Raw genomic sequence first — 26,490 nt, 5'->3', positions numbered from 1 at the left:
TGTGCAGTGCCCACTCCATCCTGCAGAGAGAGGCCTGATCTACAATCCTGGCCCCTCAGTCAGAGGGCGCCAGTGCCAGAGGGGCACTGGCCCTGTATTAGACTCTTCTACATCTGGGACCCTCCAAGCTCTCAGAACAGAGAAACCGGCTCCCCGCCGCGCTCCCCCACCCCCCCCCCCCAGCGCCACCTCCCGAGGAAGTATTTAGGAGATTCCAGGCTCTGGAGGACAACAGAGTTGGCTGCAGCACATCTACGCTGGTCTATCTGAATCACATCAATACAGCCTTGGCCCAAGCAGTAAAGGCTCTGCACTTGGACTGTGCTGGTCAGTCCATCTGAACTTGGGTCCAGCACCCACCGGCAATATTCTGGACCCAGAGCTGCTTCTTCCAAGGGGGAATTCTCATTAGGATGAACTTCCTTTGAGCGGATTCGCTGGAGTGCCGGCAACTTTGTTATTTCCTGAGATGTTGCTATTGTTGTTACAACATACTGCATCCATTAGGCAGTCTTGTTCATTTCAGGGCCACAGCAGGGGGGAAGAAAAGGTAATATTCAAGCGGGGCTGCAGCTTATTTCCTTCAGATTATTGACATGTTTTTAATTTTTCCTTTTCTCTCTTTTTATATTCCTCCTCTTTACCTCTTCTGTTGGTGCTTTATCTCTCTTCGCATAAAGTACTGGAGGTCAGGGGCATTTTATTACTCCATCCAAGGGGTATTTATTGAGCACATGCCCTGTCATAGCTTCACACACGGTGACGTGATGTGTAACCAGAAGGCAGCAGACCCGAGTGTGTGTGGGTGAAGCGGGAAGTAAGGCACGCGTGCCACGCACGAACACACGGTGTGTTCGTGGTGATTTCTGCCAAATGTCCAATGACCACAGAGAAGCCAGAAATCTCTGTGTGATTCTGAGTCAATAGCGCAGCTCAGTGGTTCCATGTATATTCCATGTATACCTGCCGACAGGGGAGTGATCTTTGACAGCCTCAGTCCCAAGCATGCAGAACAGATTTTAACATCGTGACATTTAAAACGTTTGGTTGTAGTCTTTTTGGTTCGTGTTTGGCCCGAGGGGCGGCAGCTAGACCACCTGGGTTCTGCCTGTGCTCTCTGCTTTGGTGACCTTGGAAGAAGTGCAGCATCACCGCCAGCCCAAGGTGGCCCCTCACGCAGCGCCGCCATGGAGGCTGTGCTGAAGCAAACACCTCCACACGACTTGCAAATGTCCCCTCTGGAGGATGAAACCGAGACAGGTGACCTGATTCTCAGGTAGCTGCAGAGTCCCTGCCAAAGAGGGTCTCTGCCCTTAGGACTTGGAGATAGGTTCCTCTTTTTTTTTTTATTTATTTTTTTAACATTAACTGTAAATTGATAGGTTCCTCTTTGAGATAGTCTGTAAATGGATAGCTCCCAAGACAAGGAAGACTTCAAATGTCCCCAAAGAGACTAAAACAGCTTATAATGGCTATAATTTATTTTGTTGAACTTTCTTTGAGTAGTTTCCACACAGAAGGAGGGTGGGGTTTGCTTGGAGTCTACACAAAGGAGGACCAGAGAATCAGGGCTATTCAGCCTGCCTCTTCCAGGGTCTAATGCCCAGAACCTCTCTTTGGGCACAAATCTCTCTAAAATGGGGAAGAGCAACTCTTCAAGCTATTAAAACTTTCTGGAAATACCACCCAGGAATAGCCCATGCCTTCTGCTCTCTATCTGCCACGTAAGAGAAGGGTCTCTAGCACCACCCCCTGTGTAGGCTTCCCTACCCTGGAGGAGTGGGTACATCTGACCATGCCCGCCTCCCATCATAAACGAATGCGTTTATGTTTCGGTTCATACGCGTTTTAAGTGTTAACTGAGATAATGCAAAAATGGATGACCCAGAGACTCATCACCTCAAGAGAACTCTCAAAACTGATTTCAGGACATGAAGAAATGTGTCATTAGTATATCAGTACCGAGCTAAAGGAACAACCCCTGCCCAGGGCTGGCCAGGGGTTGCCTGTGTTTCCGCATTACTACAACGAGTGTCAATGACAAGAAAAGCCTTGTGTCCCTTGTGGAGAGGAATTCCAGGTGTCTGGGACTCCCTGCTGGTTCTGCCTCTGTCCCCCGTCACCCCACCTGTGCTGGGACCCGCCTGTTCTGTCCTCCAGGGCTCTGCTCCCAAACCCAGACCTTCCCTGGCACTCAGGAACCCAGATTAAAATGTTCTCTTTCAGCTCCTTTTCCCTCTGGGTCTAGTTTTCTGCTATTCAGTCTGATACAGCATTTATTTCCTTCTAAGGCACGAAAGAATGACCATACAGTGTAGCTGATCTGGTGAAGTGTCCAGGAGGATTACCTTCTTCCTAAAGGAAGGGAAACTATTCGCTTGGATCAGATCACCTGAGTAGACCTCAGCTCTGAATGAGCGGGAGATGTTGCACAGAGAGTGTTCTTACCTCCTGGACACGGTGTTCATTTTGTCCCTCACTCCTACCCCCTCCCCATACCATACTGTTTCTCACTGTAAAAGAAGGACCCTGGTGAAGGGGAGTATATCTTATCCTGCTTCATGGGATTTGAATACTTGGGTAAGACTTCTGTCTGGGAAAACAGTAGCAAGGAACAACCAAAGACCATAATTATTATGTTTACCCCAAACATCCCATGCTCTGCAGATTGTAAAAAGCAGTGAGTGAGTTAGGGAAAGACACTTATGCTCCCAAGGGGGGAAAGAAATCAACAAAACAGCAACCTTTGCAGGCAATCTTGTGAAAGGTCCCTTTTAACCACCTTGTATTTGTTGATTTTGCTCACACGATACGCAGTTAAAACATCTGTTAGGCATCAGATTTATCAACAAACATGAAGCAGAACAGAAATCACAAACCTGCTTGATGCTTCCCCTTGTTCTTTCCTCCAGGTGCGTGCAGACAGAAGAAAAATGACGATAAATGGTGAATACATTTTATAGCGCTTGATAATGACCAAATTGGAGACTGGGGAATGAAGTACCTTAATTAATCCTTTCTGAGCAAGAGCCATACAAGCAAGACACTTTATCATGAACGTACCCAACTTTCTGACATATAGCCTTGGTGGTACAGACCCGAGACAGCACAGCACCAATACTGCCCGCATGTGACCCAAAACTACAGACTCTTCACCAGCCTAAGTTATCCATGGTTTAGGCAAAGTGGTTCTGGTCTAACTGGCATCAGCAGAGACCGTTAGAAGGGCGGTGCGGGTTGTGCTGAAGCTGGAGTCCCTGTGGTTCAGGTAGACTCAATCTGGGTTAGTTCATCTGTGACCGTGGTCTTGTGTCTCCGTCACTTGTTGGGGCAGATTTTGTTTTTGTGCTGTACAAAGTATGAATGCCCTTGCAGGACATCAGGCACACAGACAGCCTAGCTCAGTGTTGGGTGGTCTGTCTAATAAGCCACTTGGGCACGTTCGGGTCTACGCAACATGGCATGGGGTCCCCGCTCTTGGCAAATGCGCTGTGTCCTTGGGCGGGAGTCTTGCTTTCTTGTGGGTCTTGGTGCTCTTATGAATAAACTGAAGGCGCTGGAGTTGGTAATCTCTGAATTCTAACCCTAAGGTACCACGTGGCACCCTAGGAGCCTGACGACTCCCTGAAGCTTCACAGACGATCTGACTCATTTCCCAGAATAGCACATTTACCTGTGCTTCACCCCTGCATAGCCTTCACTCCCTTTGATATGAAAATCAAGAAGTGAGTTCCTTCTCTAAATCCTTCTGTTGTTAAAACAAAACTTGGAAATAGCAACTGCTAAGACCTCCAAAGTGCACGTGAGAGACGAACTGGACCAGAAAGGAGAGTGTCCAGCAGGTCTGAGCAGCATGGCCTCTCGCACCCCGCACGGCTGTCACACCACCCTATTCCCTGGGATGAGCACGTGCAGTCAGTGCACCCCACTGTATCTCTAAACTGGGGGGACGAGAGCACGGGTGGGTGTTTTTACTGATAATGTCAATGATGCTGCTGCTGCTTTTGGTAATACAATCTCTTCCCTGACCAGCTGTTTAAAATTGCAGCCCCGAACGCTCCCCCAATTCCTTCCCTACTTTACTTTTCTCTTTGGCACTTACCATCATCTATTCTATTATATATTTTGCTTATTTATTTTTACTGTCTCTTCCTATTATCTCTTGAATATACACTCCCCGAGGCCCGGGATTCTGTTGGTTTTTCTCCTCCACTGCTGCATTCCCTGTGCCTGGAACAGTGCTGTGCACACAGTCGGTGCTGTAGGGGAGCAGAATGTGGCACCCCAAAAATCTGGCACCCCAAAGTGTGTCTCTTTGGCATGAGAATAAGTTCAGGCTAATTATTTTTAAGAGACAGAAGTCTCAGGAAGTTTTTCTTATCTCTCCCTTAACTGCCTAAAAGAATTGAGATGAAGTGCCTGTTGCCCCTGAATAGAGCTGTCACCAGAGAGGTCTGTAAAGAATACGGGCCAGGCGTGGTAGGGACTCAGCAGGGCCTGGAGGTGAGAGTGTCTCCATCGGAGGGACTCTGTCCCTTGTCTCTTCTGGCCCAGGAAACACCAGCTTCCTCATCCCCGTGTGAACTGCCCTTTTCCCCTCTGAGTCCCAAACTAGCACCCGCAACATCCTCCTTTGTCTTTAGCTGAAGATGGTGTTTAACGGGAGGGTTTTGCCCATTTGGGGGAATTACTCAGTTTTCCTGGGATTCTCCCGTGTATACCTGTTATCAAACTCTTGTTTGATTTTCTCCTGTTCATCTGTCTCATGTCAATTTAATTCTTAGACCAGAGAGAAGAACCCAGAAGGGCAGAGGGAAAATTTTCCTCTCTGACTGTTCTCAATGAGCGCTGACTGCACGAACGCACGGATGAGTGAACGATCTTTCCCTTCAGAAGTTCTTCAACCCCGAACGTTATAGGAAATACACGATGTAAGGAAGAAGTTTTGGTCTATTTCTTACTGTATCACCCTGCACTCGCTAAGCCAGTTAGTTATAAATGTAAAACGAACCCTCTAAGTCACTGTAAATTATTCTCCTCACAAACCTACACATTTGATTAAAGCGGGATTGCTTCCAGAGCAAAGGTTCTGAACTTGGCTTCAGGGAGTTTGTGAATACATTAAAATTTGTAGGCAGAGTTTTGATTTTTTATGCGTTGAATATTTTTCTTGGGAAAGAGTCCATAATTACCACCATGTTCTTAATGGTTTAACAAAGAACAACGAAGATTAAGAATCACTGCGGTTTGGAACAGCAAACTATGGCTGAAGGGAGAGGTGCAGGGACACTGCTTGTCACGCCTGGGCAAACAGCCGTGTTCCTCAGTAAACAAGGCCGAGACCCAGAGGCTAAGCAGGGCGCAGGGAGAGGCCTGGTAGCTACAGAGGGACAGGATGGAGGCAGGTGTCCGCATACACGTTCCTCCACCCCCGTCCCCAGTAGAAACAGGGAAAACAACAGAGAAAAGAGAGAATTACGGGAGTAAAATAATAGTTTATGCACTGGGAGAATCTGACTCATTATTGAATAGTTTTTCCAGGCTGCAGGATGACTTTTAATCCAAAAACTGCAGGAAGTGGGAAGCCAAATAATCACATATAATAAAATAATAGCCCACGCTCTCCTGTCACTTGGGAACTTTCTTTGTTTGTTTTTTTTTTTTCCCACTAGCCTTTTTACACATTACCTAGCAACCTTCATAAAGACGAGACGTACAATTTCCATACAGTTCCCGTTTTTGATTCATACCCTCAAGGAACAGATGGCACACGAGTTATATTCCCTTTTTGTTTTAAAATACTACACCTTAGAGTCTAATTCTCAAAAAGGGAATTTCCCTACATTATAAGCTCTAAATGAAAGCGACTTCTCATCCACATGTAACTAGGCCGCACCCGCTCTAACACCCTGGGGTCAATGAATCTCTGTCGTAGGTGCTGGCGCAGGTTTGACCCTGACCTCTAGGAGGTGTGTCCCACAGGGTCAGAAGTGACCTTGGCCAGCTCTGGTCCTTCGCCTTGTGGGTGGGAAGCCAAGGCCCAGGGCTGGGCAGGGAAGGAAAATGACAGATCCCGTGAGTTCACGATGGCCCCGCAGACCTCCTTGGAGGTGGCGGCTCCGGAGAACCGGCCGTGAGGGCCTCCCCGGCTGGTTCTCTTGCACTTTGGTAAGAAGAGGTTTCTCTGAGTCACACTAGTCAGCTGCCTGCAATCCCGTGAAGCCACTGGGACTAAGGCCTTGATGGGCTCTTAAAGGAAACAGCAGGTGCTCAAACGCACGAAGTCAGCTGAGCCGTCTGAGAACTCTGCACAACCCGGGGGACCGACTACTAGTCCAGAGGATGACTCACGGGGGGCCGCCCCTGGCTTACTTGCTTTTCGTGTTTTACTGAGGATTTCTTTCATTAAATGGTGATTACGGTTTAGTCTGCGAGCTGAACTGGAGTCCAGGCTTCTGGGACTAAGGACTGTTTGGGAATTAAAGATGCTGCGGCAATCATCAGGCCTGTGCACGACCTTTCCAGCCCCCTCCCCTCTAGGCACAGGGGGGCTGCACCTCCCTCCCGGTCCCCCCAACTCCCCCCGAGCTGAAGCACGGCTGGGTGACCTGCTTCGGCCAATGAAACGTGAATGGAAGTAACATCTCTTTAACATTTTGAATGTTAATTCCAAGCTGTACTCTGAGTGCTCCTGTCACCTCACTGTACTGCACCCCTTCTCTCCTTTCGCTGCTGATGTTGGTTTGATCTGCAAGTGAAAGCTAAAGGCCCATCCTGTAAGGGGATGCCGAGGAGAAATGACCTTGAGGGACTTAAATGTGCAGACGTGATGCTCCCCAAGCAGCCCCGCCTGGGGTCAGGGGATGGCGGGGAGTTTTAAACAGTCATTGTTTTTCAAGAACCAAGGCACTTACCTGAGGAATTCTGGTGGGCTTTATGAAATGACATATTAGAAAATAAGCATGAAATAGTAAAAATAAATCTCTATAGAGTTCAGATTCTTTTCATATTTAAGCCCAGTCTGTGGATGGTGAGGAATGATACAGAATCCATTTAGTTTTGCACCTGAGCTGTTACCAAACAGCTTTGAATCTTTCAAAGAGCAACAGAGAATAAGACAAGCCCCGAATCGACACCTGTGCATGCGTGTGTGTGTGTGTGTGTGTGTGTGTGTGCATGTGTGGTTTGCTTTACAAACTTAAGGAAACGCGACTACAGCCCCGACTGTCGCACTGACACCTACTTGGTGGGGCTGCAGGTGTGCAAGGCCTTCAGGTGCGGCTTCCAGGTTGCAATGGAGACAGATTTCTCGTCGGCTGCATAACTACGCCAAACGCACTGCACGCGGCATACGCAGGGACATAAGAAAGAAAAACAAAAGAGAGGAGGAGAGAGAATGCAATGAAAAGGGAGATTAGTAAATTAATACAGATTAAGCATCTTTTCCTTGCCATGTTCAGCCCTGATAAATGTCCGAAGGGTGAAGAGGCTTGGGTGTTTTCGCCTGGCTGTGAAATATGCTCCACCACATCCACAGAACTGCTTTTCAAAATAACTCACATCAGAAGCAGAAGTACCACAAAGCATAACACAGAGGAGTTTTGGGATTGGTTAGGGAAAGACGTGGGAGGTGAGCTACCCGAGTGGGACTGACTGTGCATCCCGGGAGCCACTGTGTGCCCTTAATCACCACTTGTAAGATAGAGGCAAAGGACCCTGGAAATCCATGAGGCGACTAGTAAATTAGCTAGTAAACTGATGACCACCAGGGCATGTTAATGATGTAGTGAAATCCCCTGCGGTTGAACCATGTGGTACTTCTAAGGCTAACCATGAAGGTGGAGATAAGAGGCAGGCCTAAAACAGGGTGGGGAAACGTATTCTCAGGAATACGATTGGAAAGCACGTAAGAATTTAATGCTGGGGTCTAAGAACACGTTTGTAGCTCTTTGATGTGAAACACAAGCTCTGTGTACTTCATATAATTATACCTGATATATATATAACACAAAGTGTTTTCATGTAATCCCCACAGTGTGGATTAAGGCCCTTATGACCCTTATTGTGTAGAAGAGAAACTAAAGGCTCAGATACATTAAGAGGTTAACACAAGGCTGGCAGAGGTGAGACACCACCTCAGGTTGCCTGGCTCTTGGTCTTAGAATCCCTCCACGGTCCTTTGCTGAGTGACCGTTGTTGGAACAGCTTCCCTCTGAACTGTCCATTTCAGAGGTTGCCTGAACTTACTTTCCATTGAGATTTTGGTGAATCTCTTCCTTTGCAATAGGTCCGCAAACATCTCTAGGGACCAAGTGTTTATGCCACTCTCCTGAGAGGAACATTTTTATTATAATTCATAAATCAAAACATTCTATTTTGTGTGACTATTTCATATAAACAGGTCATGCCCCTGCTGTCTTACTATCATTCATGATTTTGAAACCTACAATGAAGAAAACAGTGACCTAATAATATTCCTTTTCCTGACAATATCATTGAGTATGCGTGTGCAGAAAAAAGAGTTAAAAATTGACATAATTAATTTGGAAAACTTTGGCTGTATCTATTAAAGCTGAAGTATATATACCCTATGATACAGCTACACACTCCTGCATGTATACTCAACAAATATGCTTACACAAGCTCATCAAAAGATGTGTACTATAATGTTCAAAACAGCACTACTCTGTTTTTAAAATCTTAACATGAATTTTCTTACTTGTTTACTTATTGAAGTACAGTTGGTGTACAATATAAGTTACAGGTATACAATAAAGTGATTCACAATTTTTAAAGGTTATACTCCATTTACAGTTATATTGGCTGTAATCCCCATGTTGTACAATATATTTTTGTAGCTTATTTATTTTATACATAATAGTTTGCACCTCTTAATCCCTGACCCCTACCTTGCCCCTCCCTCTTCCCTCTCTCCACTGGTAACCACTAAGTTGTTCTCTCCATCTGTGAGTCTAAACAGCACTACCCCTTTTTTTTTTTTTTTTAATATTGGAGTATAGTTGATTTACAATGTTGTGTTTGTTTCAGGTGTACAGCAAAGTGATTCCGTTATACATATACATATATCTATTCTTTTTCAGATTCTTTTCCCTTATAGGCCATTACAGAGTATTGAGTAGAGTTCCCTGTGCTATACAGTAGGTCCTTGTTGGTTATTTTATATATAGTAGTGTGTACATGTTAATACCAAACTCCTAATTTATCCCTCCCCTGTACCTTTCCCCTTTGGTAACCATAGGTTTGTTTTCTGTGTCTAAACAGCAGTACTCCTAATAAACCAAAGTTGGAAATGCTCGAGCAGCCGTCCGCAGGCCCATACATGGGTGAGCTGTGGACTGCTAGCACAGTGGATCAGCACACAGGCACGATGCACTGTAACTACACCCAACAGTGTGGACGACCTTTACACGGATACTGCTGCATGAGAGGGACAAGACACAAAAGAGTGCCTGTGGTGTGACTCCACTTCCACAAAGGACAAAAGCAGGGAAACCAATCCCCGCAGTCAGAAGGCAGCAGGGCGGCTCCCCCAGGGGCAGAGGTGGAGCAAGGGTGCATGGGGTGCTGACCACCATCTGCTTCTTTCTCCGGCTACTGGCGACAACGGGTCACCAGCCGGAGTTTTCTAGGGTCTGCGCTGCATTCCCTACGCACCTTATACTTCAATAAGGTGTTCAAGAAGTGATATAAAAAACTAGGAGGATATATGGTAGGACCTGAGGGTTTTTATATTATTAAGGAAGGTTTAACTAATTGAAGCCAGCCTCCTTGCCTGGAGCCTTCATCACACGGCTCACGTTGGCTGAACCTACAAATCCCTCAGAATGTACGCTAAGCATCTTGGCATCTTACAGAGAGCAAAGCGGTTGTCATCGTATCATCCTGAAATGTTAGTTTTGGCAAGTGCTGTGCACTCACAATCTACAGAGTGATTCAGAGTAATCAATAAAGACACATGGGTTTATCATCGCAGCTTCTTCTGTAGTGAAGGCCAGAGCCCCGCCAGTGCTGCTTTAATTAAACAACTTTAATAGAAGGCATCAGATGTATGTGGACTTGGATACTGTGGAAGCAGGACTCACGTAGAAGTGAGAAGCACACAGCAGGCCTGGGCGTTATTAGATATCAGTGGAAAAAAATCCCAAACAACAATACGACAAAAAATGGGACCAAGACATTACCTGCCAAAGTTATAAAGAACGGGGGGCAGAAGTGGCCACGCTTAGAAAATTGAAAATTTTCTTAACCATGAGATCTGGCTTCGTGCTCTTTTTCTATCACATTGATCTCAACAGCTAAGCTCTTATTCCCTTCATTAGGAGCAGAGGGCAAGTGGCATCTCCCTCGGGGCTGATACCAGTCCGCAGTCGAGTGGCAGTGGAGCAGGTACCTATTATTCTCACCCTCTAATCACTCTGTCCTGGCCTCAGCTCTCCCTCAGCTTCTGGAAGCTGAACCCAAGGCCACAACCATGTGATCGAGGAGCCGACGTTCCTCTACTTGAAGCTAAAATCACACAGTGGTTGGCAAGAGAAAGTGCCCAGAGGGATTTAATTTACATGGTACACACACTCCCAAGGAAAAGTCACCAAAAAGCAACAGGAAAGCCGAATTCACCATTTACTCTGCGACCCTGGTGCTCAAGGTAGCCGAACAAGTTCACACTTTGGTCTAGAGCTATAAGCGCAATGTCAGTATAGTTACGTTTCAGGGAGTATTTAGTCTGCATTGTCTGGAGCATTACAGCTATGGCGCATTTGACCCTTTCTGGAAACCTTAATTCCAGCTGAGCATCCAAAGGTATCATCAACATGGAATGATTTCTTTCAAGGTATAGAATTTAAGAAGCCAGAGAATGAAAAGGTTTAGGGTGAAAACCAGTAATATCGCTTTCCCCACTTTACTTCTCACTCATTTTTGTTCCTCAGTGGCAACCCCTTCAACTTTTATAGCTTCTGTTTCTAATTTTAAGAATCCTTATTTTTAAGGATTGTTCTCATATTTCTTTGGGGTTTTTCATTTTCTTACCATGGAAGATAGTGACATAGCCATGTACACACCTTCCCCTGATCTCATCCTACCAACAGTTTTTAGTTAATTTTAGTTAACTTTTAGTTAGTGAACACTACTTAGTGTTTGCATTACTTTGACCCCGTAACTACTGTTCCCAGCTCAGCAATGTGATGTGTACCATTGACTACATTTTTCTTTCCCGTGTAATTTATTTTGGTTTTTCTTGGAGCTGGTATTGCCCTATTTTAATGTCTTGATTTGCCTTTATGTACCTAGGAGGAAAACATTCCTGAACTCTCCAACAGAACTCTAAAATCCCATTTGTCAGATACATCACGAAAGGTGTGTCTCCTTGCCGCCCTCCCTCCGGCTCTCTGCTCTCCGGCCCTGGAACTGCCCCTCAGCAACAGCCTGGAGGTCCCCTCACTCCTCCCTGGGTGGGATCTCTTGCTCCCGGGACACCACGTCTCCTTCCTTTCTGGGTTCATCTCCTTGTTTTGGAGGATTAATTCTACCCAAGTAGCTTCTCCTGTTTTTCTTTTTCTTTTTTTTTCCATTTCAGCTTTATTGAGGTATAACTGACCTATATACAGTTGTGAGATCTTCTAAGCTTACATCATGGTGATTTAATATATGTACACATTATGAAAGGCTTCCCCCCATCTAGGTAATTAACACATCCATCACCTCAGGTATTTATTTGCTTGTTTGTTTTTTGGTGTGAGAACATTTTGCTTGCTTGTTTTGGGTTTTTTTTTTGAAATGCATTGTTAAAGACTTTTTATTTTATTTTATGTTGGAGTATAGTTGATTAACAATGTTGTGATGGTGTCAGGTGTACAGCAAAGTGATTCAGTTCTACATATACATGTATCTATTCTTGGTGTGAGCACATTTAAGTTCTACAGTCTTAGCAGATTTCAATTATACAACACTGTTATCAACTATAGTCACCACGTTTCACATTACAGCCTCAGGGCATATTCATCTCATAGTGAAAGTTTGTACCCTTTTACCCTATTTCCCCCACCTTCCAGCTCCTGGCAACCAGTTTTTGCTTCTGTTTCTAGGAGGTTGACTTAAAAAATTTTTTTAGATTCTACATTAAGTGAGACCATGCAATAGTTGTCTGTCTCTGTCTGGTTCTCTCACTCTGCATAATAACAAGGTCCATCCGTGTGTTGCAAATAGCAACTTTTTCTTTCTCATGGTTGAATAATATTCCACTGTGTATATATACTGCAAAGGAAAACAGTATGGAGGCGCCTCAGAAAATTACAAATAGAACAGCCATATAATCCAGCAGTCCCACTTCTGGGTATATATCCAAAGGAAATGAAAACAAGATATCTGCACCCCCATGACCACTGCAGCATGATTCACAACAGCCAAGATACGGAAGCAACCCAAGTGCCCATCGGTAGACGCATGGATAAAGAAGATGTGATATTAGCTTCCTGAGTATGGGGAAATGGTAGGTAAAGTTTTGAAGTTTTGCACATCTGAAAGAGTCTTCATGTTACTCCCATACGCCATGAATAATTTGGCTGAATGTAGAATTCTAGATTGGAGATAATTTTCCTCCATAATTTTGAAAGTATTGTTCCACTGTCTTCTTCTAATTTTAAGGTTACTAATGAGAAATCCATGCAATCCAGATTCTGGGCCCTTTGGGTATGTTCTGCTCAGAAAGCATTTAGGATCCCCTTTCTTGCAGGAGTTCTCATATTTCACAAGGGCATCCTCAGTGTGAAGCTTTTTGTTCACAGTGCTGGGTCCTTGGGGGGCCTTTTACTGTGGCCCCTCCTGCCCTTCATTTTTGGGGAACCAGAATATAATATTTATTTGATAAAATTCCACACTTAGTTTCCCTGTATTCTTTTTGAGGTACTTCTGTTGGCTGAATATTTGATCTCCTGGAAGTGTCATCCAATTTTCCTACTGTTTTTTGTTTTATTTTCCATCTCTGTCTTTTTTTTCTATTTTGGGGGAGATTTTCACAGTTTTACCTCCTTTTCTGTTTTCTTCTTTTTCTGCTCTCATGTTTTCCACATCTAGGAATTTTTTTTTTCTGAATCTGTCCATATTCATGATTAAAGCATTACTACAAAGGCTGTATAAGCTCTGTATATGTGGCTTGAGTTTACTTTAGTGGCCTCACTTTGGAAGGCTCAGTTCTTTCACTAGAGGAAGCTGAAGTTTCAATACATAATTTGTTTTTCTTTTGGGCCAACTAATTTCCCCAGAGCAGCATCTTCTACTCTCTTCCCTCAGGAAAATAAGCCCACCTGTCAGCATTCATTTCACACACTTGTACTTAATTCCCCTGTTTCTGTTTCCAATAAAGCACCTTGGCTCCACCCTGAACTGGACCATCCTCTCTAGAAGGAAACCACTCACACAGAACTTCTGAAGGATCTTGAAATGCTAATCCCCAGGCTTCAGTGATGTATATATGAGGCTTCCAGTGCTGGATTCAGATTCTGACACCAGGGACCTGAGTCCTACCTCTTGCCAAGTCCCTAGGCTTGTCCTGGGGATCAAGTGACATAATGTAGCAGAAACACTCTGCACACTTGTGAATAGAAGCACTTCGCAAGTCTTAGGCTTTATTAATAAAAGTGGTGACATTGGGGAAGAATCCAAAACGTTACTGAGGGCTGCTTTCTTTTCCTAGACTGCTCCGCTTGAAAGGAAAAGTTAATTTAAATGAATCATGCAAAGATGTTGACACAACTGAGTTTACTGCAAGCTGCTGGGGTTTCAAACTTTTCCCTAAAACCCTGAAATGCTGGTTAATTTAGTTGTCTCACCGACTGAACGACAAAGCAATCTGGGCATCTCCAGCACCCTTTACAAAGACAGCAGCTCTGGCTCCAAACAAACAAGACTGGTCTTGGTCTTGATGCTTTGTGTGATCAGCTAACCAAGGCAGTTTTATTGGGTAAGAAAATGCATAGATCAGCAAATGAGGCTTGTTGTTTAATCTAAAGCATCCTTAAAGTAAACATCTACAATCTATAATCTAAAGCTTAAAGCCCTGACTTCTGGCTATGGGATACAGCAAGGAAAAACAATGAATACATTTAATAATTATATCATTATTCTTATGTCTAATAAATTACATTTGGACAGAGGAACAATCACTTTTTAAATTGGTAATTAATGAAACTATGATTAGATTTAAAGGTATTCTTGAACGCTTCAAGCCTTTCATTTTATATTCTTTTTTGTTCAGAACAACACATAAGTTAGAGTTTTAAGTAAAAAAAAAATTAATGATTTCACTCCACAGTTACCTACCTTGGTACAAGTTCAATTATTGATCACAATATATATTACATAACTCAGTTCCATAAAATAAAAATCTAGATCTTTAAGTAAACTTTACAATCAGCCTTTTCACTTTTTACGGCTCAGGAAGGCCTTGCCTTGCTTTGGCTGTTGGCCAAAGGCTGTTGGTATAAATGCCTCTGGTCCAAAGACTGCCTGGAGGAATGGTAATCTGTTTTCACGTTCAATTGGAAATTTTTTTTTTTTGGCACAATTTGGTAGTTAATAATGATGAGATAGATCAGAAAGTCCCTCCTATTATTCTCTGTATCTGTCTTGTGCAGTATGATAGCCAGTAGCCGTGTACGGCTACTGAACACCTGAGACGTGGCTGGTGCCTCCCAGGAACTGAATTTCTAAACGTAAACAGCCACCTGCAGCTCTTGGCAACTGTTTTGGGCAGCAGAGCTGGAAGCTCTGTGTCATCACAAGGGATCCACGCCTCAGAAAATCCTCAAAGGGCTCACTTTCCAACAGGTTGGCCGATGGTCTAAGATTTTTTTGATGCAGTCCCGTTTTATACCCAGAAATATCAAGGATCTGTACACAGAAGTGGTTGTACTTTGAGTACATGCTGATTGAGAAAACATACAATACAAAAAGCTAGTAAATAATTTCGCGAGGACATTAAATAAGTTTGAACTTTATCCATGCCAACAGCACGGCCACGCTCCTGAGAGCAGGCAGCCTAGGTATGTGTAAGGTGTACCACTGGTTCCCTGTGTGGACAGGGCTTGCTGCCCGAATGGATGCAAGGAACCCAGGGAGTAGCTCTGCATTCACAGGCTGGAAAGCATTCTTCCAGAACTGAAAGATGAATACGTTAAAGAGCAACTGAAAGATAAAAATAGAAGTATGGGGACACCTCATAAGCAGTTAAGAAGCGCCAAAGGGCGGAGGCTCTCTGTTGGGGCATTTTGTGTGCACCCCGGCATGCGTGACGTCCCTTTTCATCATGGCCCTGTCATTTGGCCTCAGATCTTAAACTCCTACGACTCAGGGATCTTTCCTTCAGGAAAACAAAGTTTACTTTATCTTTGGCGCCCCTTTAAAACCCGGAAATTTTAAAACAAGAGCCTCTCGGTGGTGTGCATTACACGTGATGCGCAATGGTCAGGAGTCACAGGACAGTTTGCTCTAAACACTAACACCCTCGTTTAGTCACAGACACAAAGGGGTCTCCTTCCCGATGTAGCCCCTCCCCGCCTCCCCCCACCCTGTGGCCACAGGCAGAGGCTGCGGAGTCTTGTGTCGTGGTTGCTGCCCTCCACCCCCGACTGGAACCTGCAAGGTGCGTGGGAACAACGGGCCTGCTACTGTAGCAGGAACCTCAGTCACCGCCCTGAGCCCTCTGGTTCTGCAGGTCTGGGGCATCCCGCTGCCTGGCATGGAGGGATGTTACATAATCATCTTGTCTATAATTAAATACGAACTCACAGCATGGATCTAGAGGAAAACATATTTTGTGATTCTAGGGTGGCTCTACTCCCAAAAGGTATGGATGACAGAAGGAGAAGCGTTCCTTTTACTGCTGAAGCAAATCCTGAGTTACTGAAACAAAGATTAAATGCTGAACAACCTATGTATTATGAGTTAGCTTCAAACAATATGCTTACTACTTCATACGCTCAAACATCGATGTATTCCATAATTCCAGCTCTTAAAATAAGAATTTCCAGTTATTGCTCTAGGTGGCATTAAAAGTGATTCCACGAGTACTAAACCCTGACATTCTAAGCAAATACGTTGTTCCTCAGAACGGCGGCACACATCGGGCAGCAGGCGGTAACTGCAAGGCGGGCACCGATACTGTGTTCTGCTCTATCACTGAACGAGCAATGATCTTTCACCAAGTAATGCATGACACATACTAGGTCATCCCAGGAGCGACGCGACTGCTGACCCCGGCATGGCTCTGCTGCTGCCGTTAGTTAATCCGAACAAAGTGTGGACCACTGGCTGAAAATACATAGTATTTTTTTCTGTTTGGGAGTGGGGAGCACTTGACCAAATCTAAGACTGTACATTAAGTTCCAGCTTCGCTTTTAAAAACAAAACCAAAGAGCAGCTCCCTTAAGCAAGGGCACAGAGGGACCGGCCCACGACCCGGCGCCTGCAGAAACAGGTGTTGCCGTCTTCCCGGTACACTGACGTTTACCTGGATGAGGCTGGCGGCTGGGTTCCTTCTTTTCTCAAAGTGCTTCTGGCGGTGCTGTTCTTGTACTTTTAATGCAAAACCTGAGCCAAGAATGCCCTGCAACAAAATACGGAAATAGCGCTGAAAACTTCTTTCCCCCAAACACCATTAAGTAATACAAGTATTTTAAAAAACCCTCTAAGAAGAGTCTGTGAAAAGGCGAACAGTAGGCAACCTGTCCCTAAACTCATTAAAACAAACACGATTTCCTCTACTGTAACACGTCGGCCAATGGCAAGCAGCTGGGCAGGAAGCAGAAGGACGTCTGCCCTTCCGGAAGTCACCAGGCCCCACGGTCTCTCATGGGGTAGGAGGAGTCACCACAGTTCCAAATAAAAATCACCATTTAAAAAAATGTTTTTGCGTGGCCTTCTCTGTGGCATTTCTTTACGCCTAAGTCAGAGAGAGTGTTCCTATCCAGTGGTGGACAGAGGGGGATTAGAACTTGGGGCTGTTACTGTCTCGTGGATGTGGACATGGGAGCTTTCCTAGCACTTTGACGACACTACCTGATTTTATACTTTCCATTCACGAAATGGTGGGGGAGGGAGTGCTTAAGGTTAATCCTCAGCGATGCTATAATTCTACACCTACCAAAGGAAAGTAACAGTGGGGAAGGACAGTTGTCCAGATGAGACACACACTCAGTTTTGGAAACGTCGAAGGTTTGCCATTTTGCGTGTCTGTCCAGTAAAGACAAGAGCACAGGTCGATGCAAAGCACCTTCCTGTCTACCTGAGTCTTAACGGCACGCTCTGAGCCTGGCTTGCCTTCCTGGCTCTGGCTCACCTGTCAGATCTGGGGGTTGGTAGATGAGCAGTCCCTTCTGGGTTTATGCTAGCTTTTGCTGGTTTGCTTCCTTCTGCTGTCTCCATCTGCCAAAATTCCGGCTCTCTGATATGGCTGGCCCCTCTTTTCAGTTTGCTTTGGTCTAAATTTGTGGAATCAAGATGCTTCGTCTCACCCTTGAGTTGAGGCTGGCTTTGGAGTTTGCTCAGTTCAGTCTCTGGGCTTTGTCTCTAAGCCTCCACTTTATTGGTGTGGGACGCGGAGCCCCTCTGCTTTCAAGTCTGGGATTTTAGTTGCTAGCTATAAATTATTAGCTTCTTATTAAACTTCAAGGAGTCTAACCCTTAGGCTACATACAGCCGGGCATTTTATAAGCTCTAAGTCAGTATTTGCCACAGGTAAGGACCGCCTATTTTCCTTTTCTTCACATGTTTGAAGTCACTCAAAGATAGTACAGGCTGCTCAAGGGGGTGATGGGTCTAGTCCTTGGGAGGTGTTAGGTCTCAGTGGATGAAAACTTGGCGAGGACATTTTGGGGCTCTAGGTAACCTTTAACCTTCCTTCTCATCCTGAGATTCCACAATTCTGAGGACCTCTGTGACAATGACCAGGTAATGAATAACACAATCCTGTTTAAAATGCAGTTACGCGACGACAGTCTTGTTATTAGTGAGCAGTGACCGACTCCCCCATCGGTCAGGGTGAGGGGCTGCGCCGTGAGATGAGGGATGGCGTCTGAGGTCTGTTCCATCTCACTCCCTTAGTGACTGTGCTGTGCAGCGGGAGGCCCTCGCCTCATCCAGGCTGTGACTGAACATACCAAGCTCTACGAAAACCTGGTCTGTAGGGTCTTATGTGTAGATTTAGACAACATCTCCCTCCATTCAGAGGTTATAAAAATGGCCTTCCGTTTGCAAATCCAAATCAACTCTTAGTTACATGTAACTCCTAAATTTCTTGCTGCTCCTTAAGAGCATTAAGGAAAAGTTTAAGTATTTTCCTTTTAATGTCATTTTTCATGAAGTTTAAACATGCAAGAGACTATGAAACAGCAGAATTTATAGCATATATTTATATTATGTATATTATGTATTCATATTATATGCATAGATGTGTATAATCCACTCATAGGAAGCATAATTTAGATTTTGTAGGCATTGAATTAGCAGCAATAGTTACCATTTTTGAGCATTCATTATGTAAACATGAAGTTCCCAGTTAGATCCCTTTTGGAAAATGAAGACAGGCCAGGCCCTACATAGCACAAACTTAGCACCTGCCAAACATATTAAATGTGGTGAAAATCACGTTGGCAGTGCTTAGAAACATTCGCTAGTAGATGGCAAATGTCGGCTGCATGTCTCCTGAGCCAGACTGTCCATTACAGCAGTCACTGCACTAGCTCTGCTCGTCGTCTTCTTACGGCTGCTGTCCGAGCCTGCCCCACCTCCCTCCGTCCCCAGCTCAGAAACAGAAACACAAGGCTGGTAAAATAAAGCCTGTTATGTTACATATAAATATATCCTGTAAGTTATGTAAGTATATACATGTAAATATAACTTATGTGCTATTCCTTCCAGTATCCATACCGATAGATACAAAGTCTCAGAAATTGATTTTTGTCTTAATTCATTTCCTAAGATCAGATAACAAATTCTGAGGTTTTAAGTTTTAGAAGTGCTACATAAACACCAAATAAAAAGGAAACACGTATTGGTCAGTATTTAAAATATTTATCCCTTGTTTAATTATAGTTAAAATATACTCCCTTCCAGATTAGAAGAGCCTATCTGTACCCCCCAGTCCTGCACTTGGCAAACAGGCTAGACAGAAAGATCCTCTCAGCAGGAGGTAAGGGGCTTCCGCAGGTGGAGAAAGGCCTGCCCTGCAGGGCGAGGTTGGGCAGGGGTCTCAGGGAAGGGGACCCCTGGTGGAGTTGCTGGTCTGTGTGACTCTGTGATGTGTGCGAGAGTCCTTCTGCCTTGAGGAAAAGATGGGGAAAGGAGCTTCTCTTTCTTGGTCCTCTGTTTCCTGGGTAGAAGGACCTCAAACAGGGATGGGCCACAATCCACCTCTGACTTTTCTTAGCAAAATGCCAACGTGTTCTCCTAATTTCAATCCGACACCCCTGCCAGCCCGCGGGTGCACAAGACATAACGGCATTTCCAGCCACCTTGTTTTATTTAAAAGTATGCGGGAGCCACTGAGTCTTTCATTCAAGTAAGAACTCAGTACCTAACGTGAGGCTGCAGTAAAAAGATCCATGGTGAAGTCTACTTTGCTTGGCACCGTTAGGGCGTGTTCTATGCAAGCAAGATGTTCAGATCTCCAACATGTATTAATTTAATTTGCATATAAAATTGTAATCACTTTATTGGGAAACCTTTACAAGAATGGCCACTTAGTCTCTGACCCTTAACCTAAGAGCCACACAGCTGAACCTCCTGTGATGGTCCATGGTCTCAGGATGGAGTCAGGGGGTCTCGCTGAGGTGGGCTGACCTTCAGGCCAAGTGGCCCAGGTCTTTTCACCTTTGAACACTTATGTCTGCTCACTTCTTACCCTTTTCTTTTCCCTCCCTTGCTGTTACCTCTTCCTGGTCTAATGTGTGTTCTATCACCGTACTTCTACATTGCTGTCTATAATCCTCACAGGTGTGAAAGCACAGACCTCAGTTTACCAGACTTTTCTCTAAATTAAGCACAGGTTATGAACGAGCCTCGAGGCTGTCCTGGGAGGACGGCACATACACGGGTGCCCATGGGAACAGCCCAGAGCGGGGAACAGCGCAGAGGGGGCCTCCTTCCCTGCCTGTAGTTCTTCGAGGGATCACACAGGTTGTTATACGTGTGGCCTCAGGATAAGTATAAACACAACAGAGGCAGATCTTTTGTGCCATTATTTTGGGAAAAGAGCACAAGACTACGTTTTACTGTTTCTAAAGGTATTCTCCTGTAGGGGATCTGGTTATTGAGTTGGTCTCTGCCCACTGAATTGCTGGGCAGAGAACTGAATTCTGGTCTGAATTGCTGAGGTTGCCAGATTCAGCAGACTCTGGATAAGTGAGACGCTTTTTGGACTCTGCTTCATTTTGTCACAGCAGGAAACAAACACATCATGAAAATTTTCTTTGTGACAAGCACCTGACTTACGTCATTGGTCTTAACAGATTTTCTCTGGGTGTGATAATTTTTCCTACCTGATATTGATAAAGAAATGTACTCAGGGTTTCTCTTACAGGCTGACTTGTGTCCAAAATTCATAGGCTGTAGTCCTAATCACCAGGACCTCAGATGTAACCTTATTTGGAGAAAAGGTCTTTACGAAGGTAATCAAGTTACAGTGAGCTCATTAGAGTGGGCCCTAACCTAGTACGTCTGGTGTCCTTTTTATAAAATTAATTAATTAATTAATTTGTTTATTTTCGGCTGCGTTGGGTCTTCCTTGCTGCACGTGGGCTTTCTCTAGTTGCAGTGACGGGGGGCTACTCTTCCTCGCGGTGCGCAGGCTTCTCATTGCGGTGGCTTCTCTTGTTGCGGAGCACGGGCTCTAGGCTTCAGTGGTTGTGCACGTGGGCTCAGTAGTTGCGGCGCACGGGCTTAGCTGCCTCGCGGCATGTGGGATCTTCCCGGACCAGGGCTCGAACCTGTGTTCCCTGCACTGGCAGGAGGACTCTTAACTCCTGAGCCTCCAGGGGAGCCCCCCTGGCGTCCTTTTAAGAGGAAACCTGGACACAGACATGGGCAGAGGGAAGACGATGTGAAGACACAGTGCTCAGACGGCCGTCTACGAGCCCTGGAAGAGGCCGGGCCACATCCTCCCTCGCAGCCCTCAGGAAGAACCGGCCCTGCCAGCTCCGTGATCCTGGACTTTCAGCCTCCAGAACTACGAGACAATAAAGTTCTGTTGTTTAAGTCAAGCCAACCAGTCCGTGATGCCTTGTTACAGCAGCCCTAGCAAACCAACACATTCACACGTGGGCAGCACATGACAAACCCGGATTCAAAGTGGGGTCTGATGCCCGTGCTCTCGCGTGGTCTCTTGGAACCCTTCTCTGACCTTGCATGGTCCGGGGTGCAACCAGCTGGTCAGTCTGGAGCTGAGCTCTGGCCACGGGAAGGACAAGGGGTCCCAGGCAGAGGCGGAGCCCCGGCAGCTACAGGCTGTGGTGCTGAAGGCCCCACCCCCTTGGCTCCTGGGAGGGCTGCCCCGGGGCCTCTGCAGCAGAGGCTGTGACGTGAGCCAGCCTGTGTCTGGGGCAAGACCGAGGCTGCTGCTCCCTAAGCGGGACGGCGGCCACGGCTCTCACAGTCCTGCTTGTTGGCTCCTCTCCAACAAGGGGAAGCCAAAAGCGAGCTCTTGGGGAGGGGGGCAAGTGGTAGTACTCTGACCAAGTGCCTTTGAAGACACAAGAGGATAAAACAATCAGAAAGGAAGGCTTCATCCAGTATGGAGAAAATACTCAGAAGCTTAAGAGAAGGGAAGTGTGTTCTTCATTCTGATAGGAAACTGGTTGTTAGCAAAAATCAATGATGACACAAGGAATAAATCATCTGACACATTAATAAAAACCCTTTAAATCTGTACGCTTTTCACTCAAGTGGACCTGAGAGGTAGCTACTCCACGTGGGCACATGCATCTCTTCAGGAGTGCACACCTTATGCACCTAATGGGAGCCATCAGTTTAAGAGGAGGATATCTTTAAATCTTCACACATACTTTCAATGTATTAGTAACCTGTTGACTGAGAGGTGGTGTTGCCTGAATTATCATTTGGTCCTAAAGCCTCAGCTGGTATAAGACTCTCGGGTTAAGCGACTCCGAGGGAAGACCGTATTTTGTAAATTATCCAACTAGATACATATAGAAAAGTCAACATTACATCAGAAAAATGGTATTAGTGAACGATAGAGCTGTGTTCTAGGGCATACCGTTTTGTGAAAGCTCGTGCTAATAAACCTCCAAGATCCAACTGAAAGTGCTTAAGTTTTGCAAAGATACTCACAGCAGGAAGTGCAAAGAAAGAAATGCCCAGGAGTGCAAAGCCCGCAGAGAGCAGCCTTCCCAGCCAGGTCAGGGGGGTTTTGTCTCCATAGCCGATTGTGGTCAGTGTTATCTAAAAACAAAATAAATAGGACGTGCAGCTTAAGTACTTGAGAGGAAAGTCAGGACCCATGAACAGGAGGCAAAGCAACCTTTCCACTGAATCATCATTCAACCAGTCTGGTTGGTGCATTTTATTACTGTGCTTTAATTTTCCATGACGCATAACAGAACTTCTCGTTGTTTAAGGAAGGGAATAGCCTACATACTTGTTCCTCCCTTATAACACAGTTTTCCATCTTTTCTAAGTGCATTCAAAGAAAGGCTATATTATATAGTAAGTGGATAACCATCAATGATACAGAAACAACAGCACTATGGATTTAGGACTGGATCAGTACACAAAACAATAGTTTATGTTAATTCAGGCTGTCCATTTATTTCTTTGGCGGGCATTTCCTGAAGGTCTGGTGTGTGCAAGGTATGCGTTTTGATTAGTAGTGGAACAAAAATGAGAGGTACATAGTTCCTGTCCTGAGATATTTATGGCATAAGGGGGGAGATATGTCACACAAGTCATTAAAACGCAAAATAGGGCAAGACAGGTATGCTGATGAATGCACAAAATAATCTGCTGCTCAAATTCAAAGAAGAGATTATTACCAGCTTGGGGTGTTGAAGCAGCTTTGTTGGGAAGATGTCATCATACCCAGGCTTTGAAGGAGGGGTAATATTTTGAGAGGCAGAAATGATAGAGTGATCTAGGGAGGGGAAACAGGTGACCAGCTGCACAGCAGTGAAATAAACAGGGTGGGTTCTGGAACGTGTGTTCAGTTGGGCCGGAGCACGGTGGGTCTGAAGAGGAGGCTAACCAGCTACGCTGAAGCTGGACCAGGGAGTGTCTTTGAAAAATGATCCCTGAGTCGTGTCTCCCCGATGGTCAAGTGCTCCAGGGGCTGCCCATGTGCCTTAGAACAAAGCCCTGGCTCCGCTCCAGGACCGATGAGGTTCTGCCTGATCTGGTAGAATGATGGGGCAGCTGAATCGGAACAGCGGGAGTGGGGCAGTACAGGGTGGAGAGTAAAGAGATGAGCTGAGGAAGTTCAATAGAAGCGTGTCTGAGAGGAAGGGGAAGATGAAATCTACATGACTGGAAAGTTTCAGCTGGGAAGATGATTGCCCCATAAATAGAAATATGATAATGAGAAAGAGGAGGGTTTGGAGCAAAGAAGAAGAGTGGCTTTCAAATGAGAGTTTTTAAACTATCAGTATGACGCTGATCTAGAAATGTCTGAGCAACGAATTAAGAAGGAGAGCTTGAGTCTTGAGAGAGATTGAGGTTGGCATGAAATCTGGGTTTTGGAATAGGACGCCAAGTGACTCTTTAAGCTCTGTGAAGAAATGAGGTTGCAAAGGGTGCAAAGGGGGGGCCAAGGGCACCTCCTCAGGAGACACAGACATGTAAGGGATGGAGGGGAAAGGAAAGTCAGAGGAGAATACAGACTTTCAAAAGTAGGAGGACTGGGAATGGGTTATAGAAACAGAAACTCAATGAAGAGAGTTTCACAGAGGACCAGGTGAGCCCTGATGCCACAGGCTCAGGGAGAACAAGGAGAATGAGGACTGAGAAAAGATGTGGACACAGAGACAGGGGTCACTGGTGATTTCTAACAGCAGCAGTTTGGGGCAGGCTGTCCTCCCCGGGCTCTGAAGGAGGGCCAATAAGTTGAGAGGCAGAAACGGTGGAAGAAGAGGCGCTCTGTGATGGAGACCCTCCGGAAGCGCTCGACTCAGCTGGCCACTGCTCCCTAGACCCTCTCCTCTCTCCTCGCTTCTGTGCTTCTCCTTTTACATCTTTAGCGGCTCCTTTTATGTGGCTCCTCCTACCCCAGCCCACCTCCAAATACTGGATTCTTAAGCGTTGCTTCTGGGTCTTTTTCTCTTTTAAAAATTCAGCTCTATTCGAGACTTCCCTGGTGGCGCAGTGGTTGAGAATCCGCCTGCCGATGCAGGGGACACGGGTTCGAGCCCTGGTCCGGGAAGGTCCCACCTGCTGCGGAGCAACTAAGCCTGTGTGCCGCAACTACTGAGCCTGCGCTCTAGAGCCTGCGAGCCACAACTACTGAGCCCGCGAGCCACAACTACTGACCCCGTGTGCCACAACTACTGAAGCCTGTGTGCCGCGAGTACTGCAGCCCGTGCGCCTACAGCCCATGCTCCGCAACGAGAAGCCACTGCAATGAGAAGCCTGCGCACCGCAATGAAGACCCAACGCAGCCAAAAATAAGTAAATGAAATAACTATATAAAAAAATTAAAATTCTATTCTTCTGTAACTTTCCTTTCCCTCTCTCCCCTCCTTTCTCTCTCTTCCCCAGCGACGTGAAACACTCTCATGGGTATAAATACCATTTTTATGCTGAACACACTGAGTTTCTACCTCCAGGCCAGACCACTCTTCTGATCTCTGGATTCACACATCTGCAGCGGGTATTCTGTTGGGATGCTGCACAGTCATTTAAATTGAACATGTCTAGGGACTTCCCTGGTGGTCCAGCGGTTAAGACTCCACGCTTCTGCTGCAGGGGGCGCGGGTTGGATCCCTGGTCGGGGAACTAGGATCCCGCATGCTGCATGGCCAAAAAAATAAATAAAGTAAAATAAAATAAAAGCAGGTGTTGTGAATTAAAGGATGTGAAACAAATAAAAAAATAAACTGAACATGTTTAAAACGGAAATTGTATCATCCTAAACAAGCCGCTCCCCCGATGACACCCCCTCCTGGTCGACAGTCCCACTGACCACCGTGCTGCTCAATCAGAAGCCTTGGGGCACTGCTGCCTCTCCCTCCCCACAGGTGTCTCTCTGAATACCTCAGCAGGTTCCGCTGCTTTGATCTCCCCAATGCCACTGCCTTCTCTCTGTCATCACGGCCACCACTGAAGACCGGGCTGCTAGAGCAGCCTCTTTTTTTTCTTAGACGATAACTATTCCAGTTTTATTAAGGAATGGTTGACATACATCACTGTTTAAGGTGTACGGCATGACGGTGTGATTGACACGTACTGTGAAATGACGACCACAGCAGGGTTGGTGAACATCCATTATCTCATAGAGATGCAGAGAAAGAAAAGAGTGATGAGAACTTTTAGGCTTTACTCTCTGAGCTTTCCTGTATATCACATGGGAATGTCAACTACAGTCACCATGTGGTACTAACATCCCTGGTACTAGTTTACCTTATAACTGGAAGTTGGTGCCTTTTGACCACCTTCCTCCACTCCCCGCCCCTCTCGTAACCACAAATACCATCTCTTTTCGTGGTTTTTTTTTGGTAAGCTTCCACATATAAGTGAGATCACACAGTGTCTGTCTTTGTCTGCCTTGTTTCACTTAGCGCTCAAGGTCCATGCACGTGGTCGCGGATGACAGGGTTTCCTCGTTTTCGTGGCTAAGTAGCACCGTCGTGTATACACCACACCTGCCTGCACACTCGTCACCGTGCACCCTGAGGCTGCCCCTGTCCTGGCTCATGTGCATCACGAGCCACCGTCTCTCAGTTGCTCTTTCTACTTTTGCTCTGGCCTCTCTCAGTTCCTTCTCTGCACACCTGCAAGGGCTGTTATTTTCTTCCTCCTCTCTAAAAACCCTGCAATGGCTATTCACCAAATTCAGAATAAATTCTAAGCTCCTAGCTACGGACCTCATGACCTGGTCTCTGCCCAAGTCTCCAGGGTCCCCCTGGTCCCCCCCTGCTCACTGCACTTTAACTACAGTGTCCTTTCAGCTCCTCCGATGGGCCAGGCTATCCTGCCTCAGGGCCTTTGCACACTCTGCTCCCTCAGCCCCCAGTCTTTCCGGGGCTCCTTCTCATCCTTCAGGTGTTATCCAAAACACTCTGTCCTCAGAGAGGCCTCCCCTGGCCACTGTCCACAGGCGGCCTCTGGTCTCTCTCTGTCCTCCTTGTTTCCTGTCAGCACTTATCATGAGGGGTAGTGTACTGCTGCTCTACTTTCCTCTGGGGAGGGGTCCTTATTTCCTCTACTAGAAGGAGGGACCGTGCCTTTACTCTTTGTTGTCTCTCTCACATCCAG

The 26,490-nt window shown here is 45.8% G+C and overlaps 1 protein-coding gene across 5 annotated transcripts in view; it reads right to left on the bottom strand.

Annotated features, from left to right (window-relative positions):
* The window catches only part of KCNQ5 (potassium voltage-gated channel subfamily Q member 5), a 577,457-nt gene that overhangs the window by 75,409 nt on the left and 475,558 nt on the right, over positions 1-26,490 (bottom strand). For 3 of the 5 annotated variants that reach the window (XM_029224298.1, XM_029224301.1, XM_029224302.1), the window contains exons 6-9: positions 22,360-22,470; positions 16,526-16,621; positions 7,244-7,338; positions 2,880-2,906 (exon numbers count right to left, since the gene is read on the bottom strand). In XM_029224298.1, the coding sequence (XP_029080131.1) occupies positions 2,880-2,906; positions 7,244-7,338; positions 16,526-16,621; positions 22,360-22,470 (329 nt within the window). The remainder of the gene's footprint in view (positions 1-2,879; positions 2,907-7,243; positions 7,339-16,525; positions 16,622-22,359; positions 22,471-26,490) is intronic. The other 2 variants (XM_029224299.1, XM_029224300.1) reach the window with 1 other exon arrangement.

Source organism: Monodon monoceros, unplaced genomic scaffold (assembly GCF_005190385.1).
Source record: "Monodon monoceros isolate NGI ecotype Baffin Bay Population unplaced genomic scaffold, NGI_Narwhal_1 Super_Scaffold_15, whole genome shotgun sequence".
NCBI classification, from domain to species: domain Eukaryota; kingdom Metazoa; phylum Chordata; class Mammalia; order Artiodactyla; family Monodontidae; genus Monodon; species Monodon monoceros.
This window is presented reverse-complemented; position numbering and strand designations above follow the sequence as displayed.